This window comes from Panthera tigris (genome assembly GCF_018350195.1).
Source record: "Panthera tigris isolate Pti1 chromosome C1 unlocalized genomic scaffold, P.tigris_Pti1_mat1.1 chrC1_random_Un_scaffold_130, whole genome shotgun sequence".
NCBI lineage: Eukaryota > Metazoa > Chordata > Mammalia > Carnivora > Felidae > Panthera > Panthera tigris.
This window is the reverse complement of record NW_024962164.1, coordinates 888-21,640: the sequence shown is the minus strand read 5'-3', so window position 1 is coordinate 21,640 and position 20,753 is coordinate 888. Positions and strand designations below refer to the sequence as shown.

Genomic DNA, 20,753 nt, shown 5'->3' with positions numbered 1-20,753 from the left:
GCTTCCTTTTACCACTACCCCCCCACCCCCACCCCCACCCCCCATCTATTGTCCTTTAAAACGCAAAAAGAACCACGGCCGGAGTCCCACCGCCACCTGAAAGCCTTCTCAGCACTCGACCACCAGGCCTGGCCTCTGTGTGTCTGCTCCCAGTCACCTTGGAGAGCGGGCCACACCCAATTAGTCACTCCAACAAGGGCACGCAGGACGAGGCCCACTGCAGGTTACCTTTACTTCCACGCATCCGCTGACCTGCTCATCTGGCGCCTCCGTCTGCCCGACGGGCTCACAGCGACCGTGGCTCTGAAAAGCAGCACGTTCTTCCCTGGGCGGCACACTTGCGCAACAGGTGTATTTATTTGCCTGACTAAGGCAAAGAACACAAACCAGCTGCACCTGGGACCCGGGCCAAAGACAGTAGGTGAGGAGTTTCAGGCTCCACCTAATGAGCCCATGGGGACACCAAAGGAGCCCGTCCCCGTGCCGTCATCAGGACAGCTCTGGAGCTACTTCGGAAGTCGCCAAGTAGAGGGACTCCGCCCCTCCCCCCCCCCCCCCCCCCCCCCCGCTGAGAGCCGAGTCCTCACCTTACCCATCAGGAAAGTAGGATCAGAAAGAGAGCACGGCCTTGGCTCTGCAACACACACGGCTCCAGCTGGACTAGAGTGTGGCACAGGCCAGTCACCTTGTGGTCAGGGCCCAAGGGGTCGCTGAGGCTGGAAGAGGTGGTGAGCAGCAGGGCAAGGGCTGGGAGCCTTGTGCGGCTGCATTCAGACCCGCGCCGCTGGGAATCGCCTCCGCTTGTGCTCTGTCCGCCTGGGAAATGTCACCTTGACTTTCAGGGTTTTCATCTGCAGGGGCCGAAGCAGGGATCCTGTGTGGGTGGATTCCCCGGGATCGGATCGGTGGGATGGGATTTGGATTTTTCACCGCTACTGCTCAGGTTCGATTCCAATCCAGGAGACTTTGTGGCGCTGTCTCCATACTTAGGATTTGCCTTTTCATCCCCCAAAGTCTGGTGTGCACCCAGGGACACTTGCAGAAGTGGCTGTGCACTGAGCCCCTAAAATACGGGAGGTCAGGAGTCCGGGTCCTTGTAATGGCCAGGCTGGGAGAGAAGAGCTGGGATGAGAAGCCAGGCCAGCGGCTCCCCTCTATTCACCTCAGAAACCCAAGGTCTCACTTCAAGCGTTTTCCTCTAAAGAGAACCTGGGACTTGACTTTGTCACTCCTTACAAACAAACAAACAAACAAACAAACAAACTTTGAAACATACCAAAACAGTTGCCAGAATGGTCACATCCTATATCCCTCACCCAGGTGCACCAGTTAACATTTCCCCACATTTGCTTTCTCATTCTCGCTCCACATGTACAGACAGGACTTGTGCAGTCATCTCCAGATGATTGTTTGGTCTGCGGTTGCTCCTTTGCCTTGGGCAGTGTCCCGCAAAACCAGCCTCTGCAGGACCTTTCCTCCAGGGCCAGGAGAGGGCTTTGTCCTCTGGAGGAGAGCCCTCCTGTTCCTTCAGGAAGCAGACACCTGTTCCCTTCAGGCTGTAGAGAAGCTTCAGGCAGGCAGGCGGTTCTTCGGCTCTCCTGGATAGGGCAGGCCAGGCGTGCCCTGTGCTTGTAGGAACACGTCCAGGTTGTCGTGCCCCAGCACCGGCTGCCCTCCGGACTCCTCCTGGTGGCTTTGGTGGGCAGTAGATCTAGGGTGAGCCTGAGCTCTAGAACACCCCACCCGGGGAGAGACCCTTCAGGGAAGTGCAGCTGCTGCCCCCTGGATCCTCCTGCCCTCCAGGCTCTCCTGCCCTGCAGGGATCTTCAAGGGTCCTGGCCCAACAGAAGGTGAAGAATCCTTTCCCCGTGGTGGGAGGATGAGGGGGAGCGGGTGGGAAAATCTTCAAGGGGAAGGGGAAGTTTTCAAGAGCTTTCCAGGATTGTCTGCCTTGGCACTGTCAGGTAGGTGGCTGCCCTGTGATAATGGTGCTTGGTCTTATCTCGTCCTGTCCTTGAGCTTGTCCTGGCTCCACTCTGAGTCCAAGCAGACACAGGCAACCTGATTTGTGGTGTGTATTCAGTTGAGCCCCTTCCCCAAGTGGGGTAGAAGGGGTAGCCCTTCTATTTCCAGGACCCAAGGGGGGCGTGCAAGGACGCTATTGATGGGGTTTTGTCCCCCTCACTCTTTTCTTTCTCTGCCTCCGCCCTTCCTTCCTTCTCTTTCCTTTCTTTCTTTTTTTTAAAGATCAAGAGTCCCATGCTCTACGGATTGAGCCAGCCAGGCACCCCTCCTACTTCCTTTCTTGCTGAATCTGTAACCCGGGAAAACAGACAAACAAAAAACCCTGTTTAGATGTAGATAAATTGCTCTTTCTTGCTGAATCTGTAACCCGGGAAAACAAACAAACAAAAAACCCTGTTTAGATGTAGATAAATTGCTCTCCGTGCACTCAGGCACAAGGGGAAAACATCAAGTGGATAGTAAGGAATATGTAATCTCGAATACGTTTAAACACTTTAAAGGATTTTGATAATTTACATATAATGGCATAGAACATGTTTATATCATGTCATATTTCTAAAGAGGACTTTTTGTGTGCATCTGACTGGTTTAATAGTTGTGGCCTAAAAACTGTTTTATGTTGTCTTCCAGGTTTTCTAATAATATAGAAAATATTGGTAGATATATTCTAGTTTATACAGGTCTTGGATTTATTTTCTCTTCAAATTCCTGGTGACACTTAGCCACCTAAATTTCCTATATTGGTTTTACTGGCCCAATAAGCGCACTTCAATTCCAATAGTATTTAAGGAGTTTATACAATATGAAATTATGTGTTTCAGTACATTAAAGAGATCATATAAGATTTGTAAATGGAGAGTAAGTCTTAGAAGTCTGGAACTCATAGTGACTTAATTATTCTTACAATATTTTGGGGTAAAAGTTTTTAGGTATTTTATATTTTTATATTCCACATGCATTTCTCCATTATGTGTCGAGTCAATTTGCAATTTTAAGACCTACTGTTATCTTTACGTTCTTCCAATGATATTAAACTGAGTTAATTAATGTATCATCTTAGCCTAGAACTTTTCTAATTAAGAGAGAAAAAACAAAACACTTTTAATATAATGCTGCTGCACATATTTAGACATCATATAGAGTAGCTGTGGGCAACAGGTTCAGAGGAGGTGTGGGGACCTTGAGGAGATATTGGTGAGGGTGAAAAACACATGCAGCGTCTGCTCCAGGAAGTAAAGCGCTGTCAGGGAATGGTAGGGCAACTTTAAAAGATATGAGTGATCAGAGTTCCTGAAAAGACTGGGACTGGGGGTAAAGAAGCAATTTTTGAGGAGACAGCAACAGAAGGATTTCCAATCATTATAATGATTGTAAACCCACCGATCCAAGGAGCCGAATGAACACGACGAATGAGCACAAGAGACAGGAAGAAAACCGTATCTAGTCACATCATAATTGTATTGTGCAAATCCATGGAAAGAGAAAACAAAAACAAAAACAACTGTGCAGAAGCACCCAGAGGAAAAAGACATGGTACGTACAGAACACAAAAGTAAACGTGATGTCAGTTTTCTCCCCGGAAGCGGTGCAAGTGAGAAGGCAATGGAGCAGCATCAAAGTCAAGGTGGAATTCTATGCCTCCCCTCCAAAAAAGGCTTTCAGAAATGAAGGTGAATGACATTGGAAGACATACAAATGCTGAAAGACTACATCACCAGCAGACCCACACCACAAGAAATGTTAAATCCTCCAGGAAGGACACTGATACCAGATGGGAATCTGCATGTAGCCAAATGGATAAAGGACAACAGAATGGTAACCGCATGGGGAAAAACTTATATATATATAAAAATATATATATTAATATATTACATATACACACACATACATATATATACATACATACGCACACATGTATACGTATATATACATATATGTACGCCCACACACATATGGTTTTTAAATTATTCTTTAAATCTCTGAAAAAACATGGAGCAGATGAAACCAAAGTGATAACGATGGGTTTTGGGCTTTCTAACATGCAAAGTGAAACGCGTGACAGCTGCAGCCTAAAGGTGGGCAGGGGAGTAAGGGGAAGAGGCATGGGATCACTTGGAGGGAAGCTGGCAAGTTACAGATGTATATGTTATGAAGCCCAAAGCAGTAGCTGAAATAACAAAAGAAAGAGTGATAGCCGATAAGCCCACGGGGCGGAGAAGTCGGATCATACAAAAACCATGTAAACGCTATGTTATTAGAGCAATTGCTCTTCTAGGACTCTACCCTGTAGAAATGTTGGTACAAGTGACCAAAGATGTGTACAAGAATGAGGACTAAAGCAGTGTTTGTAACCATAAAATTCTAGAACCAACTTAATGTAAAGAATCTAAGGAAGGGGCTAAATAAATACTAGCACAAACAAAGGGTGGAAGAAACTGCATTGTTGGAAAGCATTCAGAGGGTTCTACTCTTTCGAGGACCTCCGGATTCCCAGCGACCGGTTCTCCTCCAGAGCTCTCCTGCTCTCATCCGTGAGGACCTTAGGTCCTCTGGCTGTGCGCGAGTGCCAAACGCTTTCTACGTTCTAGAAAAGAACTACCGCGTCCCTGGGTGGGCTCGAACCACCAACCTTTCGGTTAACAGCCGAACGCGCTAACCGGTTGCGCCACAGAGACCTTCGGGAGAGGAGGCCCCGCCCACAGCCCGATAGAGAGCACGCAGGCCCTCAACGCTAGGAGGAGCCACCCGCCTTCTGTCTGAGGCCAGCGGCGCCTGAGGGAAGCTGAACGCCGCTGGGCTCCCCGGACGGCTCTTCCCGTTTGTTCCGCCTTCACCCGGCCTTCGGCGGGGCCGCTGGGGCTCCCCTCGGCTGCGGTCGCTGTGGGGGAAGCTGGAGAGCCCGCGGGGTGGGACGTGGTCCAAAGGGGCAAACGCCGAGAGAGAAGCGGGAAAAGAGAAGCGGGGGAGGCGTGGACGCGGACCACGAGACTTCCTAGGGCGCCTGTGCAGAGCCACCAGCCCAATCCTGGGACAAGGAGAATGGTTTTTGATGGTTTTTCTTCCTCGCGTGTCAGAATGGAGAAGAAGGGAAGGAGAATCCAAGCGCGGCCCGCAGTGCTCCGGGAACAAAGCAGCGCGGAAACTGGAATGACTTTGCGGCAAAAGTGCTCGAGCGCCGGCCGGACTTGTCATCGGGCTGGTGGCGCGCCGTGATCGTATAGTGGTTAGTACTCTGCGTTGTGGCCGCAGCAACCTCGGTTCGAATCCGAGTCACGGCAGTATCTGGAGCACTCGCCGTTCCTCTTTTTACTTTGGGTTTCAACCTGCCCCGGCTGCGCCCCTTACCTGGGGGACAGAGAAGGCCCCGCGCTTTCCGCTGGCCACCCCGCGCCACCACGTCTTCACCCGAAGGGAAGGGAAGGAAAACTCGCCACAGCACTAACCTGGCGACCTTCTCCGTTCCGTTGGACTCTGACCTCAAGTCAAATCAACTAAAGGGCTCATCTCCAGCGCCGCTCCAAAATGGCACAGTCCTCGATGCCCTCTACCTGTCCAGCAAGGAGCCTCATATGGTGGGCTCTAGTTGCTGCCAAACGGCGTCTCTGTGGCCCTCAAAATCTAAGGGGTCTGAAAGACCACACAAAAGGTTCCATCACCTAGGTGACACCTCCTCCATAGACCTGTTTGTCGGCTTGAACCTTGGCCCCTGCGAATCAATCTCTGCCTCCGCGGACTTTTTCCATTCTTGGCTCTCTATGATCCTCCTTAACCGTCCTCACGGTGAGCTCCCTCCGTTACTTGCGGTGCGCTCGCAAGGCTTTTAAATGCCTTCGGGCAGCCGCTTTCCACGCCAAAAGGTATTCATCGGGATACCACCTGGAGTTGTGGTCGTGCCACATCTTTGTCAAGAGTGGGGGTGTCCCTCTCTTTATCATGTTGCCGTGCTGCTGGGAGTAGTGCTATCTCAATGTGACTTTGGTATCCATTTCTCTGAGGGCTGAAAATATTGAGCATTCTTTTACGTGCTACGTCGGCCTTGTGTATCTTCTTTTCCCGAGATCTGTTTCATGTCTTTTACCCATCTAAAACACTTGAGTTGTTTGATTTTTTCTTTTAATTAGCAGTTTGGGGGAGCTCCTCACACATTATAATGACAGGTTAGGGGGTTTGTATGCTTTCTCCCTTGCTTGCTTGCTTGCTTGCTTGCTTGTTTTGTCAGATGGGTTTTGTGAACACGTTCTCCCTGTCTGTCGCTTGCTGTTTTCATCGTCTTCCTGGGGTCTTTGGATGAGAAGATATGGTTAATGTTGATGAAGTCTAGGTTATCATGTCTTTTCTTTTAGACGCATTTTCCCCTGGGTCTTGTTTACTAAATCTTTGCCTACCACCTAGTCACAAAGTGTCCTCAAAAAGTGATTTATACCTTTACCTTTTATGTTTTATGAGGCACCTCCAGTTAACATTTGTGTGTACTGTGAGGTGGAAATAAAGCTGTTTCCCTCTCCCCTCCTCCCCCCCCCCCCCATATTGAACCTATTTCCTTTCTCCGTTGAACTGCTCTTCTTGAAAACGAATTCACCAGGTCAGCTGTGGGTCCATTTGTCTGTGTGTGTCTCCCGATGCCACTGGCACATTGCACGGTACTATAGGGGCTCAGAGTAAGTCTTCAAGTCCGGTAGCGTAAGCCACACCACCCACACAACCACCCGTTTTGTTCTTTTTTCACACAGCGCAATACACTTGAGACGTGTAACAACTCATGTAACCAACACGCAGGTCCAGACATGCCGTCACTTCATCCCGCTCACTTCCGTGTGGGACACAGGATTCCCTCCCCCCCCCCCCAGACGTAGCGGTTACCCCCCGGTGGTCAAAGATCCTCTGATGTACCCCACCCTCCGGGGAGAAGGAATCTCCAGTTGTCTGCGGGGCCGCTGAACAGGCCAAATGTCCGGTGGGCACGCTGCAGGGGCAGCAGGCTGTAGGGCGGGGCGGGACCCGGAATCCAGTCGTTCAGGGCCGCCGGGTCTTCCTTGAAAGCCGTCTCGGTCCGCGCGCCGCCTCCGTCGCTGCGTCCCTCGGAGTCCTTTGGGGGATGTTGAGGACCGCGGGGTCTCACGCCGGGCGGGGTCCGCCCCTCGCGCCTCCTCGCGGCGACCTCGCATCCGCACGCGTCCGCCTCGCGAAGGCGAGACTCCCGGGCAGCTCTGGGGTGCGGCCCGGACCCGGCCACTTGTGGACCTGCCAGCCCTCGGCGTCTCCTGCGGGCTCTTGCTTTGGAGAGAGCGGGGAGGGAAGGTCCTTAGGGAAGGACTGCTGGGAGGATGGATGAGCTCCCAGAAAGCCCGAGGCCTTCCAGAGCTCAGGGGGAAAGTGTCACTCTGGTGGGAAGCAAGGAGAAGAACGGCCTCCGTCGGTTCCCTGGTGGTCTAGTGGCTAGGATTCGGCGCTTTCACCGCCGCGGCCCGGGTTCGATTCCCGGTCAGGGAAGCGGGGCATTTTTTTTTTTTTTTTGGCTTTTGGTTTTGTAGGTTGGTTGTTGGGTTTTGGTTTTTCGGTTTTTTTGGTGCCCCAATCTTCCTTTCATCTCCGGAGCTGTGCTGGCCGTCATCTGCGCTGCGCACCGCACCGACTCTTCCTTCACCTTCAGCGCTCCGGGGAAAGGACGCCAGGCCGCTCTACACGGCTCACTGTGCTTGCTGGGCTCCAAGTCAGCCGCCCCCAGGAGTGGCCTCAGAGGGCGACTAAGCATCTGGCTTGGGTTCACACTGTCGTGCAGAGGTTCAGATTCCTGTGGGGCCGCCCCAGGGACGCAGATCCGACCGAGTTCTGGAGGCCAAGCACGTCGCGGTGTTGCTGTGGACCCCTGGACACCGGCTGGTGGGCCGAGCCTCTCAGCTCAGTCCGCGCATAAAAGGCTTACTTGGCGTTTGGGAGAGGTGCCTGGACGCGATACCCTCCGGGCCTGAGAGGCAGGGGAGGGGAGCGGTGGGAGGGGAACGGGTCCTCCTGGAAGTCTGTCCCATTCGCAGACTAAGCGGTCTAGCGAGGTGATGTTAAGCGACCCAACAAAGGCAGCATGTCAAGTGCGCACAAAATGGAAAACTGTTGTCGCGGCCGTAAGCCGGGGTAGGAGTGAGCATCAACACCAGGATGTCAAAACGATGACATCACAGTCAAATCCGTTTCTACAAGGGCTGTTGCATTTAACGCCCCCGTAGACTCTATACACCAGGCCCTGGGCACGTTTTCCTTTTTCCCTTCGATGCCGGCTCCGAAGACCTGTTGGGGTACATGCGATGCCCACTGTGAGGCACGAGGAGAGCGAGCGAGGGTAGGGGGAGTTGCTGCGGACCTGGACTGCAGAGGCGGCAGCGCAGGGGCTGCGGGTCGGTGGGTGTGGAGCCGCTGCTGAGAGACCGACAGCTTAAGGGGTGGGGTGGGGGGCGGTTAGCGGGCAAGGGGTGGGAGCGGGGAGGTGGAGGGAGTCGCTTGAACTCTTTGGGGAGAGTGGTTTGGAAGAAGGGCGAGGGTTGGGGGGAGGGGGAAGGCGGTGACCCTGAGCGAACCAAGCGGGGACAGAAGTGTGCAGTGTGCTTGGCGAGCCCACGCTCACACCATAGGGGAGAATCGTGGCCCCGAAGGTGGTCTTCCCGGAGCCGAGGCTCGGCTGTGGCCCTCCCGTTGTCCTGGCGCCTGCGGTGCCCTCAAGCGCAGCGAACTCAGCTGCGCCACGCCTTGTTGGTGGGGGACCGCTTTCGGTGGCCTCTCCATGTTCTCCCCCTGCTCTCTTAGGTGGTGGGACTACTTCCCTTGCTCCCGTGCCGGCCCGCCGGAGACGTTGTCCTCGAAGCCGGAGAAAATTGTCCCGTGCCTCTTTCTACCCCTCTTTCTTTAGCACCGACATTGCGCGGGGTCCAGAGAGCCCTTCGGGAAACCTTGGGGCTCACGTCCTCCCTCCCTCCCCTCCCCCACAGGCCTATACGAGGGGCAGGGGGTCCCAGAATCCCTTAACCCGGTAGGTGGGTTTTTTTTTTGTGTTTTGTTTTTGTTTTGGTTTGGTTTGGTTTTTTGACCCTGTGTACTTTGTGGCTCTTTCTCCCTAGCGTTGTCAAACCGAGGGCCAGAATTACCTTCTCTCCCTTTTGTTTGTACTCACACCCCGGGCTCATGCGCAGGGTGGCATCAAGTGACCGCTTTTTAAGAGACATCGCCTGGACGAAACATGGACGGTGTGTTGGAGGTGCAGAATATAACCTGGTGGGCAAGAGGCACCGCATGGTTCTCACAGGCTTCCCTTCTCTAGCGTGTCACTCCAAGAGGTGCGGGATTTTTAAATTCATCCCTGCCATCTGGGTGATGCTGAAGGCATAGTTTTCAAAGTCAGAAAATACAATCTATTTCATGTTGGTTTAAGAGGTGCTTTTGGTGTGGGGGTGTGTGTGTGTGTGTGTGTGTGTGTGTGTGTGTGTGTTTCCTTAAGCTCAGTTGGTACCTTTAAAAACATAGAGCCTAAAGGCAGATGGCAAGCTTGCAGGTGCCAGCACAAAAAGTGAAAATAGAGGCATCAAAGCTCCTTACGTTCCTAGGTGGATTGCCAAGATAGCTTCTTTTGTCTTCTGTTCGGGGACCTTGAGAGCGAGGAACACGGAAGACACAGACGCTTTCAGTCCCAGGCTCACTTGAGAAGTATTAGAGGAGGTCCCCACTACATTAAGGTGGGACCCTAAAGTTCTAAGCCCTTGGGGGTAGGAGTGATGCCATCTAGTCCTGCTGCATCACTCCTACCCCTGCAAGTCCCGGGGCTCTTTGGACAAGGAAGGCAGCCTTGGCTCTACAAGCAGTATAAGGAAACGGAAAGTTTAAAAAGCCCATGAGAATGAATGAATGAATGAATGAATGAATGAGCGAGCGAGCAAGCAAGCAAGTGGCGGCTGGCTGGCTCACGGGGTAGGGCAGGTGACTCCTGATCCTCGGGGTTGTAAGTTACGGCCCCACAGAGGTTACTTAAAAATAAAATCTTTAAAAGTACAATAAAATAGGGGCATCTGGGTGGCTCAGTCAGTTGAGCGTCCGACTTTGGCTCAGGTCATGATCTCACAGTTTGTTGGTTCAAGCCTCATGTCGTTCTTTGCACTGACAGTGTGAGAGGCCTGTTTAGTATTCTCTCTGTCTCCGTCTCTGCCTCTGTCTCTCTCTCAAAAATGAATACACATTTAAAAACAAAATAAAATAGAATAAAATAAAAGGCCCATGAGGAAACTGTGGCCATGGGCCTGACCTCTAGTGGATTTAGCCTTGAGTACACATAGCCTGGGTAGTCTGGGAAGCCTTAGGACGCCAAGTTGGTGTGGTCTGTTCCCTAGCCAGTAACAAACCCCAAGGGCCTGCCACAGGGGAATATATGCAAAGGAGAATGTACCCATCCGAGGGCTGTAGAGGGCTATAGAGGTACCTACCTTCCAATAACACTTCCAGAGAATCAGCTAGCATCTAGAACTCAGTTATAAGACATAAGAACAAAATCTCATGGATCTAGATCCATGAATCTCAGAATCTCAAAATCTCATGGATCTAGATCTCAGAATCTCATGGATCAATCCTCGTATCAAATCAGACATGAAGATGGAAATTAGGAAATATTCTGAGTCAAACAAAACTGAAAATACTGCATCTCCTGCACAAGGTGTGGTGAAACCAGTCTTCAGGGGACAATACACAGCCTTAAGTGTAAATCGAGACAGTTAGGGCTGATTGCTAATGAGCTAAATCTCCATCTCAAAGAGTTACAGAAAGAATAACAACAACAAGGGCAGGTAGGAGCAGAAATTATATACAAAAGCAGGACTTTGAAAATAAGAAACAAAGTTAAAAAATAAATACAAAGAAAAAAGAAAATTAGAAATAAATATACAAAAGAGAAAAGTCAATGGTTGAATCTTTGAAAAACACTACTCCGGTAAAACTGGGAGGAGGGAAGAAGGAAGTCACTACTACTGAACTGGTAGACTTAAGGAAACAATAAATGGATATTATAAACACATATATACCAACCAATTAAAAGGCTTAAGGGAAACGTATGTCTTGTAGTAATGATTTGCGCGGAGGGCAGGGGGAGGACTAGTCCTACAACCTTAAAAAAAAATTTTTTTTTAGAATTCAAAAATCTTCCTTCAAAGAAAGCTGAAGGACCAAAAAAGTTCATTCGAAAAAATGACTCCAAAGCCCAGAGATTTTAAAAGCATCAAAAGATCGCAGAATTCCCCAACTTATTTTTATGAGTTTGGATTGAAACCAAAAACTTCCCAAAAGGCAACATGAAAAACAGAATTACAGGCCTGACTTATTGCTAAGTATACATAGCTACAAACATTCTTCAAAATATTGAATCTAGCTAGCTAGCTAGCTAATGTTTATTTTTGAGAGAGAGAGAGAGAGAGAGAGAGAGAGAGAGAGAGAACACGGGTGGGGGAGGGGCAGAGAGAGAGGGAGACACAGAAGGCACAGAGCCTGAGCAGGGCTGGAACCCACCAACCCTGAGATTATGAGCTGAGCTGAAGTCGGACGCTTAACCAACTGAGCCACCCTGGACTCCCTGATTCCAGATGTATATTTAAAAATATGTATGACAAAAATTGGTCTTAATCTAGGAAAACAGTTGATTATCATTAGAAAATAAATTAAGGGGCACCTGGCCCTTAATTTACCCTCTCCCAGGCCTGTGAGAAACTTGTTCTGTTTTCAGGCGGTCTCCTCCTCCTCCCCCTCTTCTTGCCTCCATCTTCAATGAAGAAGATATAGGAAAGGCGCGCGGGGGGGGGGGGGGGGGGGGAGACCCCACAAGGGCAGGACTGCAAGAGAATATTTTGGAGAGCTTAAAGGAGAGGAGAGCTCAGTCGGTTAAGTGCCCCACTCTTGATTTCAGCTCAGGTCATGATCTCAGGGTTTGTAACATAGAACCCGAGTTGGGCTCTGTGCTCACAGCTCGCAGTGCTGAGCCTGGTTGGGATTCTCTCTCTCCCTCTCTCTCTCTCTGCCCTTCCCCTGCTCCCATGTGCTCCTGTTCAACCGCTCTCTCTCTCTCTCTCTCTCTCTCTCTCTCTCTCAAAATAAATAAACTTAAAAAGAAAATAAATTAATTCATCACATTAACAACTTAAAGGAGGAAAATCATAATCACTAAAACACAGAAAAGGTGTTTGAAGAAATTCATTATCAGTTTATGATTTTTAAAAACCTCTTAGCCTAACAGGAATAGAAGAGAACAGCCCTAATCTGCCTAACGGTAGCTTCGAAACCAAAAACAAACAAAACACCTTCAGCACACATTACAGTTGATGATAAAAATACTGATCTGTCCTCCCCGCCCCCCCCCCTTACCCGGTCAGGAACCATCAGAAAGCAGACGAATAGGCCACCTTGACCATTTCTCTTCACCACTGTCATGGAGATCTTAGCCAGTGAGAAAAGGCAAGAAAAATGATGAGAAGTGAAAAATGAAAAATGAATACTATCATTATTGGCATACATGAAATAAACTGCTGGAACTATAAAGAGAATTGAGTATATTTTTGGTACATACACAAAATCAGAGAAAGGCGGCTATGATGAGGATTCAGAAAACGAAGGTATTGAAAACAGTATCAATGTTCAATGATCATAGCATATCATAATTCAATCCCAGGTACTGGGGTGCCGGGGGGTGGGGGAATATGATTCCTACCTCCACCATAACCAAAATCACTTCAGTGTGGACCGGACACCGAAATGTGACATGAACTCACAAGTGATTTCAGTTGCCATTAACGTAGCAGCGTATTCCTGTGATCTCAAATCTCAAGGGTAAGCAAGGATTTAAGAAATAAGACAAAAAGATGAATTCTTAGTGACGAGGCTGATCAAGTGGACTACCTCAAGAATCTCTGCTCACCAAAGCACAGAATCAAGGGTAAAAAGTCACAATTTGAGCGAATATACTTGGCAGCCAAAGAGATTTAATGACTGCTTGCAAAACAAGAGGAAAAAGACCGACCTATAGAAAAGTCACCAGGGTGGGGGGTGGGGGGAAACCTTATAGGAGAAAATTCAAGTGGCTAACAAACGTGTAATGGTGGTGTAACGGTGCTCCAATTCATAACCAATAAGGGCTTTACAAAGGAAACCCCAATGAGAGAACATTACAGATAGGCAAATAACACCACTACTAATTAAATGGGGGGTAGGGGACTAGGTAGAAGGTTCTGACCTGGTAAAGCATGGGAGTAAAGGGCTAATACTATTTTACTTCTTCATCTGTGTGCGGGTTACACAGGTGTGTGCATTACAATCAGTTGTTATGCTGTACACGCAGATTCTGTGCATTTTATGTATCTTACAATTTTTCAACACCCCTCCTCACACACACCCTGATGAATCCTATGAACAGAGAGAAGGCGGTTGAGATTCCAAGATTTTGTTCCACGAAGAAAGGTGTGGGCATTACTCTACCACATGCCTCCAAGGACAACCCTATGCAGACCAGATCCATGAAGTTGAGTTTTGGGTTGATGTGAAGTCAAAGAGTACTCTCCCAGAACCAACCGTGATGGAAAATAATCTGTGAAGGCTAAATGCCTTTAGTTGTGTCATTTGAACACTCCGAAAAGGCTGTAGGCGGGAGCCATAACCTTTCAGATCTCTCCTCTGCTGTCTCATTGCTTAATTCACAACCCACATCTCCTTTTCTCTCCTCTCCTTTAAGCTCTCCAAAATATTCTCTTGCAGTCCTGCCCTTGTGGGGTCTCCTCCCCTCCCCCCCCCCCCCCCCCCCCGCACCTTTCCTACATCTTCTTCATTGAAGATGGAGGCAAGAAGAGGGGGAGGAGGAGGAGACCGCCTGAAAACGGAACAAGTTTCTCACAGGCCTGGGAGAGGGTAAGGCAGGGAGGCAAAGACACGTGTTTTGTTTGTTTGTTTGTTTGTTTGTTTCCTTCCCAGCTAACAGTCAAGGGGAATCTTGAGGGGTTGTTACAGGCTTTAACATCTTTACTCCATCCAGCAGGTAAGTCATCAGTTTCCTTTATGTAAATCAGAACTCCTCCTCCCTCCCCAGGCCCCACCCTTAGACCCTCATTCCTGTTGACAGAGAAAATTGTGTGTCACAGCTCAGAATTTATTCGTTAAAATTTCAGATTTCCAAGAATCTAAAAATAAATTAATGACTAAAACGACTTCAATGGTTCCAACACAGTATGGCCATCGTTCTGCCCCCAAAAGTAGAAAGACAGCCTCAGAATAACAAAACTCTTGAAATTGAATAAATCAAGTTTAGTTTTAAAACGGAAAGGGCGGGGGAAACTCCCCCCCCCCCATCTTCGATTTTAAGTTACTGTTAGAGGAATCCGCCAGAGATTTTTCGGGTGAAAATTAATCACCCGCAGTCTCCAACGCAGTCACGCACTTAGTGCCCTCAAATGGGAATCCTTTCGAAGGAGCGTCCAAGAGGTAGAAAACAAACCCGGATCAACAGTTCCCAGAGTCTTCAGTTCTTTTTCCCTTATTAAAAGTCTACTTTTCGGGCTAACACCTGTTGGGGCGCACTGCCAGGCACGCGGCATCCTCGCGGGAACAGCCACGCGCGCGCGGGACGCGCGCAGGCGGCGGCGGCGGCTGATGACCTGAACCTACGCGTTTACAGCAGCTCCACGCGGGTCCACGCGGGTTCCTCCCTACCAGCCTCCACCTTTATGCAGGCTCAAGGGTGTCTGCCGGGCCCCGCGACTGCTGTCCTCCCGAGACACTTTGGTGTCTCGATCCTCGCTCTGCACTGAGACGTGGCCCGGCGGCCAACCCAAGGTCCAGCACGGGCATCGGTGACCTGGTGGCTCTTTGGGTTCCGCGGCTCCCCCAGGGCGAGGCTGAAGGTAACTGTGGTCTTAGATCCAAATAGTCTAAACCGCAGACCCCGCGGTGTCACCTGCGGGGGGCGGAGGGAAGAAAGGTACCAAACCGGGAGCCAGCTGGTCGCCGCGCGGCACGCCAAATGCACTTACGCATTTAGGCACAACCCCAGTGTAGGTGGACTGCTTAGTCAAGCTTTCTGCTCAGAAGTCACCCTGCGGAGTTTGGTTCTCATTTTCCTACTCCTGGAAGCCAGAATCACGAGATGCTCGGACTTGCCTTGTGCAACAGGTAAAGCAAAGAGGAGGCGCCTCCTGAAACGAGAGGGGGCGCGGCCAAAAGGAAAGCAGGGCAGGATGCATTGGCCGGGAATCGAACCCGGGTCTCCCGCGTGGGAGGCGAGAATTCTACCACTGAACCACCAATGCTTCGCCCTGGGCCAGGTGCGTGATGGGTCTGTGGAAACAACCTCCAGAGCGACTCCCAGCTAGGGCGCCGGGCGATTTCAAAGGTTCCAGAACAGGTTTACGCGGTCGTCTTTGCAGCACGGAGCTAACTCACCCACAGGCACTCGAAGCAAAGGCTTCACAAGGAGACTTCCATCCAACACAATTTCAAAATAAACTGTTTCGTCGGCTCACACCACAACTCTGAGAAAGGCTCTTCCCGACTGGCCAACAGACCCCGGCAGGAAAACGCCGGAAAGTCATCCAGACCCCTTGATGATGACCCTGAACCTTCCACCGTCAACCTCCAACATGTCACCCTAGACGGTCTGAGAAAGTAATGTGACTTGCCAGCTTAGGCAAGTAAAATTCTAACTCGGGGAAGAAATAAGAAGCAGAAGTCGACTGGCAGTAGAAGGAGGAAAGGGCGGGAATCTGAACGCTATTCTGAAAGCTGTGTCCTGTGAAAGCCAACTTTCTGCTTCTGTACTATGTTGGGAGCGCTTCTGTCCTGTTTACTTGGATGCTTTCATTCTGTGGCTTCCCATTCCTATGCTTTTGTTCTATGCTGGGGGCGCTTCCACCCTGTTTACCTAATCTTGGCTGCTTTCACCCTAAACCTTTTAACCCATTGATGCAAGCTCAGGGAATTCCTAAACTTATTCCCCACAAGTATGTCCATGTGTGTATTTGTGAAGGAGAGGAGAGAGAAAGTTTCCCAATTTTCTTCTCTCTCTGTCATTGTCTAACATCCTTAGAATATAGAGTATACTAGGACACCATGATACCCCTTTCTCTTTTGTTCACATACACAACTTAGGTTTTCCATGAATATGAATAATTTTCTTATGAAAAATCTCAAAATCTGGGTGCCTGGGTGGCTCAGTCAGTTAAGTGTCTGACTCTTGGTTTCAGGTCATGATCTCACGGGTTCCGAGTTTGAGCCTGGCATCAGGATCTGTGCTGACAGTGTAGAGCCTGCTTGGGATTCTCTCTCTCTGCCCCTACCCCGCTCTTGATCTCTCTCAAAATAAATGAACTTAAAAAGTTTTTAAAAAATGTCAAAATAAAGTGGACATATCACACACTCAATTCAGATACTCAGGAAAGTATTTCCAAAAAAAAAAAAAAAAAAAAAAAAAAAAAGACTTCTGAATGGAGACCTGTAGAATGAAATGAATTGGAAGAACAAAGAGGGCATTGTGGGAAACCATTCCCTTGGGGAGGGAAGCCAGCACCTGGAGGTGAGATCGTTCCTGACCTGTCAAGCACTTCACTGTTGCCAGTCCTGAGAATCAGCAAGAGATATTCAGATGATGCGGATGGGCGGAGGTAGAGTACATGTCATATAGGTATCAAGACACTGTAGTGAAGGAATCTGAGGACACGGGTGGCTTTAGGTTACAGATATGCCCAGATTTAGGCTGTGGAAGGGTCACTCATGATGCAGTGTGGCAAATGGATGGGAGTATACTAGACTGGCTCTAAGGTCGCTGGATCCGGTTGTATTAAATGAGGAAGTAGCTGATGGATGGAAGGGTGCACTCATAGAGTGGCAGTAAGCCAGCGGCGAACCCAGTAAAGTTAGGGACTATCTACTGATGATACTCGACATGCATTTGCATGCCAAGAGGGTGAGAGAGTACATCCCAAGAGGGCAGCAAGATCTGGTTTGGGCAACAGAATGGGTGGTGGTGGGAGTACATGTTCTAGGTGGGGGCAGGAACTGATTTGGCTATTGTTTTGATGATTGACTAGAACACTCAAGATAATGCACTGCTACATTTTGGGACACACTGTGCCTGGGTCTGATCTTAGACGTACAGAGGGTGGTGTGTGATGCTTACAGGGAACTCCCTGGTGCCTTGAGTTTTAGCACTTGTGACTCTGAGATGCATAGGAGGCAGTGACTTGTAAATCAGAAGTTGTGAGTTGGAGGTGCAGGTCTGTAGTTTCAAAAGAGATGTGGGGATAAACGTACCCCTGGTTGATGCAGGTGGTATTGAAAGTGTGTTGGCCAGAACCGGTGTGTGTCCCGGATGTTGGGCAGAGGGCAGAGGGAGCCAAAGCTCTTCAAGGTCGAGGTGATGGTCCTTTTCCTTATTGAGCTCAAGTTTATGACTCCGCCTCCACCTAGCTTGCCTTCTTCTAGCAAGAGACCTGTCATGGCACCTCTGTGGCTCCTGTCCTTCAAAAAGTCATAATGATTCCTAGTCTGAAGGGTGGGGAGCTCTCCAGTTCCTAGCTTCAGTTTAATTTCCCCAGGGAAAACTGGGGAAGGAACTCTCCTATCTTTCAAGATCATCAAAGGACCAACATGTTAAAATTTCAACCGTCGATATTTTTTCTAAAACTTAGCCTGCTCCTTATAAAGCCAGTACACCAAGACCTGTGCTTCATATACATCTTACAGTCACCAATGCTACAACTCGGTGCAACAGGGGGTCCAATTCAGATTAGAATCTCCAAAACAATCATCAGCCACAAGCTCAATATGAACCTTTTCGTAATTATGATATATCTCATATCCATTAAATGCTTTGAACACCGTAAAAGACAGCCGAGTGTTATTGTTATAATGATTACAAGACTGACTCATTTATTCCTGTAAAAAAAGACAAAAACAAAAACAAAAACAAAGCCCTAACTCACTTGACCAAAATGCGTTTCTTCATTAGCTCGTTCAGATTCCCGCCCTTTCCTCCTTCTACTGCCAGTCGACTTCTGCTTCTTATTTCTTCCCCGAGTTAGAATTTTACTTGCCTAAGCTGGCAAGTCACATTACTTTCTCAGACCGTCTAGGGTGACATGTTGGAGGTTGACGGTGGAAGGTTCAGGGTCATCATCAAGGGGTCTGGATGACTTTCCGGCGTTTTCCTGCCGGGGTCTGTTGGCCAGTCGGGAAGAGCCTTTCTCAGAGTTGTGGTGTGAGCCGACGAAACAGTTTATTTTGAAATTGTGTTGGATGGAAGTCTCCTTGTGAAGCCTTTGCTTCGAGTGCCTGTGGGTGAGTTAGCTCCGTGCTGCAAAGACGACCGCGTAAACCTGTTCTGGAACCTTTGAAATCGCCCGGCGCCCTAGCTGGGAGTCGCTCTGGAGGTTGTTTCCACAGACCCATCACGCACCTGGCCCAGGGCGAAGCATTGGTGGTTCAGTGGTAGAATTCTCGCCTCCCACGCGGGAGACCCGGGTTCGATTCCCGGCCAATGCATCCTGCCCTGCTTTCCTTTTGGCCGCGCCCCCTCTCGTTTCAGGAGGCGCCTCCTCTTTGCTTTACCTGTTGCACAAGGCAAGTCCGAGCATCTCGTGATTCTGGCTTCCAGGAGTAGGAAAATGAGAACCAAACTCCGCAGGGTGACTTCTGAGCAGAAAGCTTGACTAAGCAGTCCACCTACACTGGGGTTGTGCCTAAATGCGTAAGTGCATTTGGCGTGCCGCGCGGCGACCAGCTGGCTCCCGGTTTGGTACCTTTCTTCCCTCCGCCCCCCGCAGGTGACACCGCGGGGTCTGCGGTTTAGACTATTTGGATCTAAGACCACAGTTACCTTCAGCCTCGCCCTGGGGGAGCCGCGGAACCCAAAGAGCCACCAGGTCACCGATGCCCGTGCTGGACCTTGGGTTGGCCGCCGGGCCACGTCTCAGTGCAGAGCGAGGATCGAGACACCAAAGTGTCTCGGGAGGACAGCAGTCGCGGGGCCCGGCAGACACCCTTGAGCCTGCATAAAGGTGGAGGCTGGTAGGGAGGAACCCGCGTGGACCCGCGTGGAGCTGCTGTAAACGCGTAGGTTCAGGTCATCAGCCGCCGCCGCCGCCTGCGCGCGTCCCGCGCGCGCGTGGCTGTTCCCGCGAGGATGCCGCGTGCCTGGCAGTGCGCCCCAACAGGTGTTAGCCCGAAAAGTAGACTTTTAATAAGGGAAAAAGAACTGAAGACTCTGGGAACTGTTGATCCGGGTTTGTTTTCTACCTCTTGGACGCTCCTTCGAAAGGATTCCCATTTGAGGGCACTAAGTGCGTGACTGCGTTGGAGACTGCGGGTGATTAATTTTCACCCGAAAAATCTCTGGCGGATTCCTCTAACAGTAACTTAAAATCGAAGATGGGGGGGGGGGGAGTTTCCCCCGCCCTTTCCGTTTTAAAACTAAACTTGATTTATTCAATTTCAAGAGTTTTGTTATTCTGAGGCTGTCTTTCTACTTTTGGGGGCAGAACGATGGCCATACTGTGTTGGAACCATTGAAGTCGTTTTAGTCATTAATTTATTTTTAGATTCTTGGAAATCTGAAATTTTAACGAATAAATTCTGAGCTGTGACACACAATTTTCTCTGTCAACAGGAATGAGGGTCTAAGGGTGGGGCCTGGGGAGGGAGGAGGAGTTCTGATTTACATAAAGGAAACTGATGACTTACCTGCTGGATGGAGTAAAGATGTTAAAGCCTGTAACAACCCCTCAAGATTCCCCTTGACTGTTAGCTGGGAAGGAAACAAACAAACAAACAAACAAACAAAACACGTGTCTTTGCCTCCCTGCCTTACCCTCTCCCAGGCCTGTGAGAAACTTGTTCCGTTTTCAGGCGGTCTCCTCCTCCTCCCCCTCTTCTTGCCTCCATCTTCAATGAAGAAGATGTAGGAAAGGTGCGGGGGGGGGGGGGGAGGGGAGGAGACCCCACAAGGGCAGGACTGCAAGAGAATATTTTGGAGAGCTTAAAGGAGAGGAGAGAAAAGGAGATGTGGGTTGTGAATTAAGCAATGAGACAGCAGAGGAGAGATCTGAAAGGTTATGGCTCCCGCCTACAGCCTTTTCGGAGTGTTCAAATGACACAACTAAAGGCATTTAGCCTTCACAGATTATTTTCCATCACGGTTGGTTCTGGGAGAGTACTCTTTGACTTCACATCAACCCAAAACTCAACTTCATGGATCTGGTCTGCATAGGGTTGTCCTTGGAGGCATGTGGTAGAGTAATGCCCACACCTTTCTTCGTGGAACAAAATCTTGGAATCTCAACCGCCTTCTCTCTGTTCATAGGATTCATCAGGGTGTGTGTGAGGAGGGGTGTTGAAAAATTGTAAGATACATAAAATGCACAGAATCTGCGTGTACAGCATAACAACTGATTGTAATGCACACACCTGTGTAACCCGCACACAGATGAAGAAGTAAAATAGTATTAGCCCTTTACTCCCATGCTTTACCAGGTCAGAACCTTCTACCTAGTCCCCTACCCCCCATTTAATTAGTAGTGGTGTTATTTGCCTATCTGTAATGTTCTCTCATTGGGGTTTCCTTTGTAAAGCCCTTATTGGTTATGAATTGGAGCACCGTTACACCACCATTACACGTTTGTTAGCCACTTGAATTTTCTCCTATAAGGTTTCCCCCCACCCCCCACCCTGGTGACTTT

The 20,753-nt window shown here is 49.6% G+C and overlaps 1 protein-coding gene and 5 non-coding genes across 14 annotated transcripts; 4 read left to right on the top strand and 2 right to left on the bottom strand.

The window, feature by feature from the left end:
- Positions 1–4,626: 4,626 nt before the first annotated feature.
- Positions 4,627–4,700, bottom strand: TRNAN-GUU. The gene has a single exon. It is a non-coding gene; the product is annotated as a tRNA-Asn (tRNA).
- A 531-nt stretch (positions 4,701–5,231) lies between these two features.
- On the top strand, positions 5,232–5,303 carry TRNAH-GUG. Its single transcript has one exon. It is a non-coding gene; the product is annotated as a tRNA-His (tRNA).
- Positions 5,304–7,443: 2,140 nt separating this feature from the next.
- On the top strand, positions 7,444–7,515 carry TRNAE-UUC. The gene has a single exon. It is a non-coding gene; the product is annotated as a tRNA-Glu (tRNA).
- A 391-nt stretch (positions 7,516–7,906) lies between these two features.
- Positions 7,907–12,567, top strand: LOC122236213. Of its 9 annotated transcripts, none has more exons than XR_006214321.1 (4): positions 7,907–8,359; positions 8,821–9,043; positions 9,132–9,347; positions 12,414–12,567. XR_006214321.1 is itself a non-coding variant. In XM_042977107.1 (4 exons), the coding sequence occupies exons 1-4, from the start codon at positions 8,291–8,293 to the stop codon at positions 12,446–12,448; spliced, it is 588 nt and encodes a 195-aa protein (XP_042833041.1). In that variant the 5' UTR covers positions 7,907–8,290; the 3' UTR covers positions 12,449–12,567. The 9 variants fall into 9 exon arrangements, 4 of the variants coding, with proteins under 4 accessions (XP_042833041.1, XP_042833040.1, XP_042833042.1 ...); XR_006214319.1 differs by having other exon boundaries at positions 7,907–8,418; XM_042977107.1 differs by having other exon boundaries at positions 7,907–8,414; positions 12,424–12,567.
- A 2,694-nt stretch (positions 12,568–15,261) lies between these two features.
- Positions 15,262–15,332, bottom strand: TRNAG-CCC. The gene has a single exon. It is a non-coding gene; the product is annotated as a tRNA-Gly (tRNA).
- Positions 15,333–18,490: 3,158 nt separating this feature from the next.
- On the top strand, positions 18,491–18,561 carry TRNAG-CCC. The gene has a single exon. It is a non-coding gene; the product is annotated as a tRNA-Gly (tRNA).
- The last annotated feature ends 2,192 nt before the right edge of the window (positions 18,562–20,753 follow it).